We start from the raw sequence: 13,202 nt of genomic DNA on the forward strand, positions 1-13,202 counted from the left end.
TCTGAATGAGATCTTACCTTCTGGTTTGTTGTTTTTCCTCTTCAGCCATTTTTCTACAGTCTCTGCACTAACACTTTCAGATACAAACTCGTCTAACACCTGGGGATGAAGAGAAAGATATGCCTTCACTTTTTCATCTGTCAAACCTGTAAAAGAATTAGAAAGAATAAAATTAACCTAGATGACACCTTCGTAAGCATCAAAAATATAGAAAAACGACACATTATGCTAAGATTGATTTAAGATACAAAATGAATGTAAAGATGTAAACACATACAATGGAATATTATTCATCCATGAAGAGGATTTAAATTTGGATACATGTTACAACATGGAGGAACCTTGAAAACAATATGGTAAGCAAAAAAAGGCAGACACAAAGGATGATTATTGTGTGATTCCACTTACATGAAATATCTAGAATAGGCAACTTCATAGAGACAGAGTAGATTAGGATTTACGAAGAGCTGAAGCGGGGGAGCATGGGAAATTATGACTTAATAAGTACAGAATTCTGTTTTGGGTGAAGGCAAGTTTTAGAAGTGGACAGAGGTAATGGTTACAGTACATGTTGTGAGTATAATTACTGCCACTGAATAATATACTTGAATCGGTTAAAATGGCAAATTTTATGTTATGTATATTTTGCCACTATGAAAAAACATAGTAAAAAAGACAAAGGTTAAAACTTTAGCAATTTTAAACTATAGACATTATATCATGTGACACAGGTATTTTCCAAGAGCAAATCCCAGTGTTGTCCCGGAGCCAATGGTGCACTCCAGTGCTGTAGAGGTAAGCCTCACAGAGTTCTTAGATCTTCCTGTAAGGAGTTAGCATAGCTTGAATTCGCAAGGTAAGTGAAACTCTAGCCAGAGAAGCAAACAGGAGAATATAGTACTGGTACATTTTAGGTACTAAAACAATGTTTACTGAATAGATTCTTATCTTTCGTTGTTTACAGCACAAATTCTCCTTTCTCTCAGGGGCACTGAATCCAATGATATAACTAGGAATCAGCTCAGAGCAATCGACATTTGTTCATTGGTATTCCATGTATGTAGTCAGCTTCACTGAAATAATTTTTCAGTCTAATAACAACTGTTGAATATACATAGGATTTTCAAACAAAGTACTTTTTTTTACATATTTTCATGTTGAACATATAAAATTATATGTTTTGAAATTGGCACTTCCTGTTGGTATGCCAGTCATTAAACAACTCCAAATCACGAAGAGGCGATCAATAATTATTACTCTGTGATGGCAATTATTTTTACTGTTACATCCTCTCTGTGAATTATTCAGTAAATTACTACCATCTTTAGGGATAGTCAGGTAAAAAAGGAAGTAGAAAATTGTCCTTTCCGAGGTAGAAAAGAAGAAAAGAAAGCATAGCTTTATGACTCCAGGGAGCAAGCTTCACGCTCCCACCACCAGACAAGCCACAGAATTAACACGTGTTAATTAATTCTGCTCGGGACTAAAGTCATAACTGCTCTGATTCTTCAACAGAATGGTACAGATGGGAAGGCAAATATTTTTTTCAATGAATTTAGTACTTCCACAGTCAATTCAAACTATAGATAGACAGATATGGATAATTATGTAGTTGTATTAGATAAAAGAAAAATAAGATCCTGTCTGTGCTCATGTGGCAAAAGAGCTCCAGTGATGTAAAATTCAATTTGAGAAATTCTACAAGGTGCTAAAGATAAAAGCCTGAACAAAGTAAGAGTTCTCCTGACAGAGTAAATTACAGTCCTTAGATACAAAAGGCACAGGATATTGAAGTAAACTAATAGCTGATTTGACCTTCAAGACAGACAATGCAAATTTCACATTCTCTCCAATCATGTCCTTCAGTCTTTCGAAACAGTTCATGGTTGACATTTGATTCCTTCCTAAAACTTCTGTGACACAACACTGCACTGTTCTTATCCTAACTTCCAATTTGCTCTTTACCTCTGCTTTCTCTTCAATAATCTATAATGATGACAGCAAAATCTGAATCAGGAATAGTAATATATTTTTGATCTCCAGTCCTTGGATATCCTTCCATCTTGACCCAAAACTAAATGAGTCATCTCTATCTCACTTACACCCAAAGTGATTTCAAGTCTCAGCTTTACTCCCTCTGTTATCAGTACTCTCCATTTTCCCAGAGACCCAGGCCAGAAACAAAAAGTCATAATTGGCTCATCCCCCTTGTCATCTCATTTCATCTTAGTGTACAATTACACAAGCCCTAGTTGCCATATTACATATCAGATTAAAGGACTTGTGTCTAAAATATACAAAGAACACTTAAAACTCAACAAGAAGATAACCCAATTAAAAGTGAGTCAAAGATCTGAACAGACATTTCATCAAAGAAGATACAGATATGATAAATAAGCATACAAAAAGATGTTCATCTGTCATCAGTGAACTGAAGTTAAAACAAAAATAAGACTCCACTACATACCTATTAGAATGGCTAAAATTCAAAAACGGTCAATTTTGGCAAGGATATGGAGCACCAAAAATTCTCATTCACTGCTAATAAGAATGCAAAATGGCAGTCACTTTGGAAGACTGTTTGGCAGTTTCTAATAAAGCTAACTATAATCTTATGATACGACCTAAAAATCACACTACTAAGCATTTACTCAACTGACTTAAAGACTTATGTCCACACAAAAACCTGCATGTCAATGTTTACAGTGGCTTTATTCCTTACCATCCAAAACTGAAAGTACCAAAAATGTCCTGCAATAGGCAAGTGGATACATAAGTTGTGGGATAACCATACAATTAAATATTAATTAGCAATAAAGAGAAATAAGCTAATGATGGGCACCTGGGCAGCTCAGTCTGTTAAACATCTGCCTTAGGCTCAGGTCATGATCCCGGGGTCCTTGGGATAGAGCCCCACATTGGGCTCCCTGCTCAGCGGAGAGCCTGTTTCTCCCTCTTCCTTTGCCCTCCCCGCCCCCGCTCGTGCACGCTCTCTCTCTGATAAATAAATAAAAATCTTTTTTAAAAAAAGAGAAATGAGCTAACAAGCCATGAAAAACATGGATTAGGCTTAAATGCATATTGCTAAGTGCAAAGAGCGAGTATGAAAAGGCTGTATATTGTGTAATTGTAATTACACAACATTCTGGAAAAGGCAAAACTATAGCAAGAGAGAGTAAAAAGATCATTGGTTGCTAGGTATTCGAGGGGAAGGGAGAAAGACTGAATGGGTGAAGCACAGCACATCTTTTAGGGTGGTCAAACTATTCCATATGATACTATAATGGTGAATAAATGACATTATATATTTTTCAAAACCCACAGATGCTGTAAAATTTTAAGAAATCATTTAGAAAGTCAGGCTATCCCAGAATGGAAGGCAGGATATGGCAAAAGAATCTGAATGCATTATAAATGTATAAAACAACCCCACTGAGGGAGGCGGGGGATAAGGTGCTGACCCGAGTAACTTTAGAAATGAGTGGAATCTATAAGACTAAAAACGAAAGAAACTCCGCGGAATCACTGTACTCTGGTTGATAAAGTTATCTCACAGCAGGGAGAGTTTAACAATTCTCACACGACTGTTCATTTATACTGAAACTGAACAATTAAATAAGTAGATGGTGGGAATGAGGCTTCTCTATGGTAGAGCGGGATGTTCTAGATAAGCAAAAGGAGTCTAGAATAGTCTTTAGGGTAACGGATTAGAGCTTGACAAGTCAGTATGAACTCGTATTTATTTTAATACAGATACAGGTGGCTACACACTGAAATACTGGTAGAGACACTCTGTACATGCTCAGGTCAGTACACACACATACACTTCCGCGCTCTGTTAGCTGAGAGAACCGATAAGCAACAATACACCAGTACCAACAAGTAAACCTAGCACCCAAATTTTGGTTTCTAATACCACCCTCCAATAAAAGGAACCATAGCTACTTGGAGAAATGGCTGAGTGTAGGACAAGTACACAAAATATGTAAGATGAGCTTGGAGCATCTTGTTTCCACAAAGTAAGGAAATGCCAAGCGTGTGTACATGTGAAACACACAAAATGATGGGGTATGTCAAAAAGATACAGAAGTTGATTGACAGAGCTCCCAATGATTTGCACATGGAATCATTTGAGTAACAAAAGAAAGCAGCACTGGATTATAATCGAAAGAATAAAACAATATCCATGCTATGGTCTGAATGTTTGTGTCCTGCCCCTCCCAATTCAGATGTTAAATCCTAATTTCCAAAAGTGATGGCATTAGTAGGAAGAACCTCTGGGAAATGCTTAAATCATGAGGGTGGAACTCTTATCAAGGGCTTTATAAAAGAGCGTCTAGATATCCCTAGACCCTTTCTGCCACGCGAGGATACGAACAGTCTGTGACCTAAAAGAAGGCGCTCACCCAATCAAGCAAGTGCCATGACCTTAGACCTCCCATCCTCAGCAATATGAGAAATAAATGTCTGTTGTTTACGAGCCCCCAGCCTGTGGTGTTTTGTTACAGCAGCCTGAGCGGACTAAAATAATCCAGGGGTCCGCACTTACATAAATAAAGGACTGAATAAAGAAACAGAGAAGACAAATATCCCACTCAGGAGAATTCCAAATAATGTATACAGATACTCTGCCCTCCGGAAGGCAGAGCATAACTCCCCACTCCTTGACACTTACATTGTATCAATTACTCAAAACTAAATTTTTAAAGATCAATTGAGTCATAAATGACTTATGATGTCTAAGTAAACTTCTAGACTAAAAAAATTTAATTAAATCCTCGATATAAGTATGTAGAAGAGAATGAAATGCCAAACACACCACTTTGGTTGTAAACTCCATTTAGAATTCCAAAGAGTATCACATAGCTTTGTATCTCAAATGTCTCAAAAGATCTAAGTATAAATTTCTTCCCAAATTACCACTTATATTTCAAGAAAGTCACTACCCTCTTCAACAAGAGAATGGTAGAGGGGCATTCTGGTCTGGTGATTAAAAGTGCAGGCAAAAGTGAGTTTCCTCATCTTACCTACTGACCTGGGCATGAACCTGGGCAAAGCACCTCATCTCTCTCAGCTGGCTTCTTATTTGTATGGGAATGAGACCTGAATAGGAATGTGAACAGTAACATTATCTACCACAGAGTCATTAGAATAATTCAATAAGGTAATCCATAGACAGCATTTTTGCCTGGTACTTTTAATAATAGTACCAAAATGCCATTTTTTACCTGTATGAAGCCAATACTTGAATTTGTCTAGAGGCTCAAATCATAGGTTTGTAACTTTCATTTCTTTAAATCTCCAAATTTTCTAACTTCCATTTTTGAAACCTTTCTTAAAAGGTTTAATTTTTAAGTAATCTCTATACCCAACATGGGGCTCAAACTCACAACCCCAAGATCAAGAGCTGCTCGCTCCACCAACTGAGCCAGACAGGCATCCCTAAAACTTCCATTTTTATTTCAGCATTTAATGTATGCGCAGTGTCCTCAGCCATCAAAAGCAATCCCTCTCACTTTTTTTCTAGCATGTCATCCACTTTTACTTCTCATTAACATCCAGTTTTGCAAAGAACCTTTGTGCCAATACAGGATCAACCCAGAATAAGATAATGAAATAACAATCATCCACACTCTTGGAAAATGGTACATGCATGGATGATGAAACATGCGTCTTTTGTTTTTGTCTGACTTTGGTTTAATGCTTCCATCGCTTCCCATGGCCTATACATCTTGTTTATGTCAAAAAAACACAAAACACAAGAAACAAAAATAAAAACTTAGCAGTTTTTTTGAGAATAAAACCAATGAAAGCAGTAAGGTCAGACCAGACTTGTCATTAGCACACACTAGCATCCAATGATGAAAAATTTGCCACTAAAAATCCATACAATGAATCATACAGATTCCAAGGTAACATGTACTTTTGAAACAATGTATTTTAAAATACTTCATTTCTACTAATAAGCTACATTCTCTCATCTATGTAACATCTATTTATCTCATTTTCCCACATCTGGCAGGGATGCTGAGGAGCAGGGGCTAGGTCAAAGTCGCAGATGACAGAAGGGACGCACAGGCTACCGACAGACTGAACGAGCAGACGGAGTTAGAGACAGTTGGATGAATTTCATTATTTTCACAATGCCCACTGAAAACGCCATGAAGGATTACAGTCTAAACAAAACCAAAGCAAAAACAGCAGAGCGGCACACGTCATGGATAGATTTAGCACTGGAGCTGAAGGCATATAACAAAGGGCAAAATAAAGACTGATGAGTATTTTTGTAAAGACAGTTGTGTGTCTAGTAACTAAGTTGACACCCTGCGGAACAGATAAGGAACAGCTCATGTTGATGCTGAGTAACTCTCTTCAAGAAACAGACAAATAGATAAAAGCCACAGCAATATCTCCTACTTCAATATCTTATTACTGGACCATAATGAAAAGGATTAGCTCCATTTGTGTTTCAATCCATGGTAATGCAAAATATCAGCGACAAAGTACTACTATCAATGATCATTCACTTTTCATCTTTTGTGTAACCTAGGAACATAAGGCTATTTTCTCCCAACTCAGCAGAAAGCTCGCAAGCTTCTGATAACGTAACACAAACATTCAGTTTTTTCCGATGGAGACTGTGTGTGTGTGTGTGTGTGTGTACACATACACATATATATGTATATAAATTTAAACTTTTTGTAAAACCACACAAACATAATGAGCTCCATGTCCTCTACACCCAGCTTCAACAATAATCAACTCATAGCCAACATTTTCCATTTGTACCCCCCACCCCATCCACTCTCCTCTAATTTTGAAACAATTTCATACATCATTTCAATACATTCATATATGTTAATGTTTATCTCTAAAAAACAAGAACTATCCTAACCACAAATGTCAGTATTACATCCACAAAGAAACTAATCATTAGTTTTAATACTATCAACATCCAAATGTTGAAATTTCTATTATTCAATGTATTTTTAATAGGTTAAATGAACCTGGACGCAGCTAAGTTCTATATGCTGCAGTTGGAGTTGTGTAGCATTTTTCCTAGGTCTCTTTTATCCTATAAGTTCCCCTCCATCTCTTTTGTTTTCCCCATTATTATTTATTATTGAAGAAAACACATCTTTTGTTCTATGCTTTTCTACAGTCTGTATTTTTCTGACTGAATCCCTGTGGTGGTGTTTACCATGTTTATCTGCTCTTTGCATTTCCTGAAGACTGAAATTAGATCTAGAGACCTGAACAAATTGAGGTTGAATCTGGAGGTGGGTAGGCAAGGTTTAAAGCGGTACTGTGTTCTTCAGTCAAAAGGTTTATACCATCTGGCTGTCTCTCTGTTTGTGACATTAGCAGCATCTGTGATCCAACAGTTACTAATTCATTAGGGCTTGAACAGAGTGGTTTCCTAATTCTGTAATGCCACCTGCATTTATTAGCTGAAATATTACAAAGAGAAACTTTGCTTCAGACTATTTAGTCACATAAACGAGACAGAATAAGTGCTTAATTTGTTTCCCTTTATTTACCAGTTTTCACAGTTAGTTGGTTCAGCAGCATTCCCCTGTAGGTGAGCAACTAAAAATAATTAGTATCATTCTGAAATCACAGATTTGGAAAAAAATTGATCTGTTTCTTTAATTGTAATTACAGGCCTAAGTTGGAGATATCGTGGGTTTGGTTCCAGACCATCACAACAAAGCAAATACCGCAATAAAGAGAATCAAATGAATTTTTTTTACTTCCCAGTACATGTAAAAGTTATGTTTACACTTTACATAACCTACAGTTATGTTACACGATACTGTAGGCTATTAGAGTGCAATTAGCATTATGTCTAAAAACATAACGTATGTGCCTTAATTAAAAAATGCTTTATTGCTAAAAAATGCTAACCATTATCTGGGCTTTCAGTGAGTCAATCTTTTTCCTGGCAGAGGGTCTTCTTGCCTCGACGTTGATGGCTACTGACTGATCGGAATGGCTGCTGAAGGCTAGGGCAGTTGTGTCATTTTTAAAAAAATAAGACAATGAAGTTTGCTGCACTGACTGACTCTTCCTTTCACAGATGATTTTCCGCAGTACACAGTTCTGTATAATAGCAACCTACCCACAGAAGGACTTCTTTCAAAACTCGAGCCAATCCTCTCGAACCCTCCTGGTGCTTTATCAACCAAGTTGATATCATATTCTAAGTAAGTTCTTTGTTGTCATTTCAACAATCTTCACAGCATCTTCACCAGAACAGATCTTGTCTTCAGAAACCCCATTCTTTGCTCATTCATAAGAAGCAATTCCTCATCCATTAAAGTTTTATTATGACATCGCAGCAATTCACCCCCATCTTCAGGCTTCTCTTCTAGTCCTCGTTTTCTTCCTGTTTTCACCACATCCGTGGTTACTTCCTCCACTGAAGTCTTGAACTTCTCAAAGTCATCCAAGAGGGTTTGAATCTACTTCTTCCAAACTCCCATTAATGTTGGTATTTTGGCCTCTTCTCGTGAATCACAAATATTCTTAATGGCACCTAGAACGGTGACCCTTTACATAAGGTTTTCAATTCACGTCGTCCACATCCATCAGAGGAATCACACATCCATGGCAGCTGTAGCCTTAGGGAATGGTTTTCTTAAATAGTGACTTGAAAGTCAAAATCACTCCTTGATCCATGGGCTGCAGAATGGATGCTGTGTTAGCCGCATGTAAGCAACAGTAATCTTGTAATACATCTCCAGCAGAGCCCTTGGGTGACCAGCTACATTATCAATGAGTAGTAGTATTTTTTTAAAAAATCTTTTTTCTCTGAGCAGGAGGTCTCACCAGTGGGCTTAAAATACTTAGTAAACCATGTTGTAAACAGATTTGCTGTCATCCGGGTTTTGCTTTTCCCTTTACAGAACACAGGCAAAGTAGATTTAGCACAATTCTGAAGGGCCACATTGATGGGGGAATAAAAAGCAGAAAAATGTCCACCTACAGCCTAGAAGGCTGACCTGTAGCCTGCACAGTTCCAAGCAACCCGCTGGTCGCTACATTCTTAAAGGGTCTCCTGACTGCCTGTAAATCTCACCAAGAGTTAATATTGAAATGAATGATAAATACCAGAGAAATCTTATGAGAGAAGTTTTATAAGTAGAAATTCAAGAAAACATTAATGAGCTACTGCTCCCTGCACATCCCCGCCCCCTTGAGCACTAAGCACATAACCACCAGCTTCCTACAGCAGAAGTGCAGCTCTTTCTGCCCACAGGTCCTGTCCTCCTGCTGCTCAAATAAACTTACTCATTTGCACTGTAAAACGTCTCAAGAATTCTTTCCTGACCGTCACGTTCAAGAATACCACAACACTATGATTTGGGAACAGCACTTCAACTTAAAATCATCAGCTTCATCAGCCCCTAACAAGAGAGCCCGCCTTCCCTTTGAAGCTTTGAAGCCAGGCACTGACTTCCCTCAGCTACGACAATCCAAGATGGCTTCTTCTTTCAGGCTGTTTCATTTACACTGAAAGTCTGTTGCTTAATGTAGCCACCTTCATTAATCACCCCAGCTAGGTCTTCTAGAGAACGTGATGCAGTTTCTACGTCAGCCCCTGCTGCTTTGATGTTAGGAAGATGGCTTCTGTCCTTAAACCTCCAGAACCCACCTCTGCCAGCTTTAGACTCTTCCCCTGCAGCTTCCTCACCTCTCTCAGCCTTCACAGAAGTGAAGAGAATTAAGGCCTTGCTCTGGACTGGCTTTGGCCCAAGGGAATGCTGTGACTAACTGGATCTGTACAGACTACTAGAACTTTTCTCCGTTTCAGCAACAAGGCTGTTTCACTTTCTTATCATTTGCATGTTTACTGGAATAGCACTTTTAATTTCATTCAAGAACTTTTCTATTGATTTCACAACTTGGCTAACTGGTGCAAAAGGCCTAGCTTTTGACCCGTGTTGGCTTTCAACATGCTTTGCTCAGGAAGCTTAATCACTTCTACCTTTTTTGATTTCAAGTGAGAGACATGTGGCTCTTTCTTTCACTTGAGCACTTAGAGGCCATTGTAGGATTATTAATTGGCCTGATTTCAGTATTGCTATGTCTCAGGGAATAGGGAGGCCCAAAGACAGGGAAAGAGAAAGGCAATGGCTGGCCGGTGAAGCAGTCAGAAAACACACATTTATCAAGTAAGTTTGCCATTTCATATGGGCACAGTTCATGATCCCCCAAAACAATTACAATAGTAACATCACAGGTCACCATAACAAATATATTAATAAACAAAAAGTCTGAAATACTCCAAGAATTACCAAAATGTGACACAGGGACACAAAGTGAGCAAATGCTGTTGGAAAAATGGTGCCAGTAAAACTTGCTTGATGCGGGGTTGCCGCAAACCTTCAATTTGTAAAACAAACAAATGCATTATCTGTGAAGAGCAATGAAGTGAAGGACAATAAAACAAGGTGTGCCTGAAAATAAATTATAATCCTCAGACTCTAAAAAGGAAAATGAGCAGAGACAAGTTATTGGCTTAGTTTTCTACTGGCCACAGAAGCAATAATTAAGGTGGGAACAAAGATACAAGCCTAAACACTCACTTCTTAAAGCCAAATTACCCTTCCTTCTGACCCTTTCTCCTGTCTGATCTTAGTATTCTTTAACGGGATCACCACCGACTAGTGTCACCTCCCAATTGGGAACTGTACTATACATTTTAACTCAAATTATAAATTGAAAAACCTGAATGCTCAATCTGAGACTATGACAAGAAGGTGGGAAGACATCTTTGGAGCAGAAATGGCCTGAGTCATGTGCTAGCCCTGAAAAGAAGTGTAATTTGAGACTCCACTCCCCCCCATGCTTCCGTCCTTCATTTCCTCAAATGTGCCAAGCCCAATCCCCATCCATGGACTTTGCTGCTGTTTTCCCTGACTCTTCCCCACTCTTCCCTTGGCTGAGTGAGACATTCAGCCAATTTAAAAACACCTGGCCCACTAAGCACGTTCTATATTCACTGCCCTGTCCCATCATGCTCTCATTATAGTCGACTCTGACTCTCCAAATCCCACGGTGACATCTTCCACTCAGTCAGTGTCACCTTATTAAACTTCAGCCTCCCCGAGGAGACTACAAGTTCCATGAGGGCAATAACTGATCTTTCACCTCTGTCCATGTAGCACAAGCCGTGGCTCCGTGCAGAAAAGACCTCCCACAGGGGCCTGAGGCTGCTCTCCTCTGAGAGGCTGCTTGCTTGCAAGGCTGGCCCTTGGCTGGCACCTGGGAACTCAGCTCTGAAGTAGTCCAGTGGGCCCCTGTGCTAGGCTGCTTGTGCAGACAGTGTGGTTTATGCCAAACACCTGCTTTCCTTCTAGAAGTCTGCAGTTTGGGACAGTGACAGGCAGAGGGTGCCTATGTAACCAGCCGCAGTAAAAGCACGGAATATGAAGTCTCTAATGAGTTTTCCTGGTAGACAGCACTTCACACGTGTTGTCACAATTGTTGCTGGAGGAATTAAGAGCTTCCTGTGTGGCTTCACTGAAAGAGGACTACCGGATGTATGCGCCAGGTTCCCCTAGTCTTTGCCTCATGTGCCTTTCCCTTTGCCGATTTTGCATTGCCTCCTCTTTTGCTGTAAGAAATCTTAACCGAGAGTATGACTATATGCTGTGTCCTGGAGTCATCCTAGCGAATCACCAAACTTTAAAATAGTGTTGCGAACCCCCAACACAGGACCATCATTAGATGAATTAATCAATGAGTCAGTCTTTGTCTTAATATGATTTCACAGATATCTAGATGTGTCTGCTGGAAACTGCACAGTCCTGCATGATTGCAGATGCATCCAAGCTGGAAAAGTGTCTAATCAAAAGACTCTTCCTCTCAGTAGCCCACTGCTCCTACTCAAATTCCCAATCTTCCTTGAGATCAGATGGGATTTATTTCTTTTTCTAACACTAAACATGGGATTTATTTCTTTCTCTGACCTTCAGGTTTCTTTTTCTATCCAAACCTTTTAATGTCTATATTGTTTCCTGAAAAATTAGAATTTCTTTACATTTTGAATATGCTTTCCTAATTCTGACATCCTTCAATCCACCCACAATATAGCACCAGTTCCAGAAATATATCCTTGTGTGTAGTATAATATGGAACACTTTTTATCAAAGTTTTTCTCCTAATGTGCTGGTAGACATGAGTTTGGGAACATAAGGCTTCATATAGCAGCTTCTTCTAATCACTTATCAAAAACAGGGAAGGGATTAATGGGCTCTAAAGGTAGTTTCTTTTTTGGATCCTTTATGTAAAAAGGCAAAATCTTTTCTATGCAATAAACGGAGGTTATCACATGACAGATATAAATGGTTTCCAACATCATTAAAATGCCTCCAAAGTTGTAACAAAAACAAAGAGATAAGATGCTTCTTTGGATTTTGTCAAGCCCACAGCCAATGACAGCACTATTTTCAATCAAGGAGGAAAAACAGAGATGAAATTAAGAACAAATACTTTATTATTTTTCACAGAAACAGAAAAACAATCCTAAAATTCATGTGAACCCACAAAAGACCCCGACAAGGATAAGGGAATCCTGAGAAAGTACAACGGTGACTGATTTCAAACTTTACTGCAAAGCTACAGTAATCAAAACAGTATGGTACTGGTATTAAAACAGATACGCAGACCAATGGAACAGAACTGAGAGCCCAGAAATAAATACTCACATATAGACCTCAGTGAAGAATTGACAAGGGAGCCTTATATTAAGACCCAATGACAAGACAGTCTCTTCAATAAACAGTGCTGGGAAAACTGAAGAACCACATACAGAAGAATAAAACTAGACCCTTACTTTACACCACTAACAAAAATTAACTCAAAATGGATTAAAGAGTTAAGACCTGAAACCATAAAACTCCTAGAAGAAAACACATGGAAAAAGCTCCTTGACGTTGGTCCTGGCAATGATTTTTTTTGGATAGTACACTAACAGCACAAGCAACAAAAGCAAAAATAAACAAGCGGGACTACGTCAAACCAAAAAGCTTCTGCATATCAAAAGAAGCAATCAGCAAAATAAAAAGACAACCTATGGAAAAAGGGAAAATATTTACCAACTAGTTGATAAGGGATTAATATCCAAAATATGTAAGGAATTCATATAACTCAAAAGCAAAAAAAATAAATAAATAAACAATCCAATTAAAAAA

At 38.5% G+C, this 13,202-nt stretch overlaps 1 protein-coding gene across 1 annotated transcript in view; it reads right to left on the minus strand.

Moving 5' to 3' along the window:
• Positions 1-13,202, minus strand: part of PDE10A (phosphodiesterase 10A) — a 285,459-nt gene that overhangs the window by 170,598 nt on the left and 101,659 nt on the right. The window contains exon 2 of the mRNA XM_045805465.2: positions 18-146. Within this exon, the coding sequence (XP_045661421.2) occupies positions 18-146 (129 nt within the window). The remainder of the gene's footprint in view (positions 1-17; positions 147-13,202) is intronic.

This window comes from Ursus americanus, chromosome 11, assembly GCF_024610735.1.
Source record: "Ursus americanus isolate L20-20 chromosome 11, mUrsAme1.1.p, whole genome shotgun sequence".
In the NCBI taxonomy this organism is placed as follows: Eukaryota; Metazoa; Chordata; class Mammalia; order Carnivora; family Ursidae; genus Ursus; species Ursus americanus.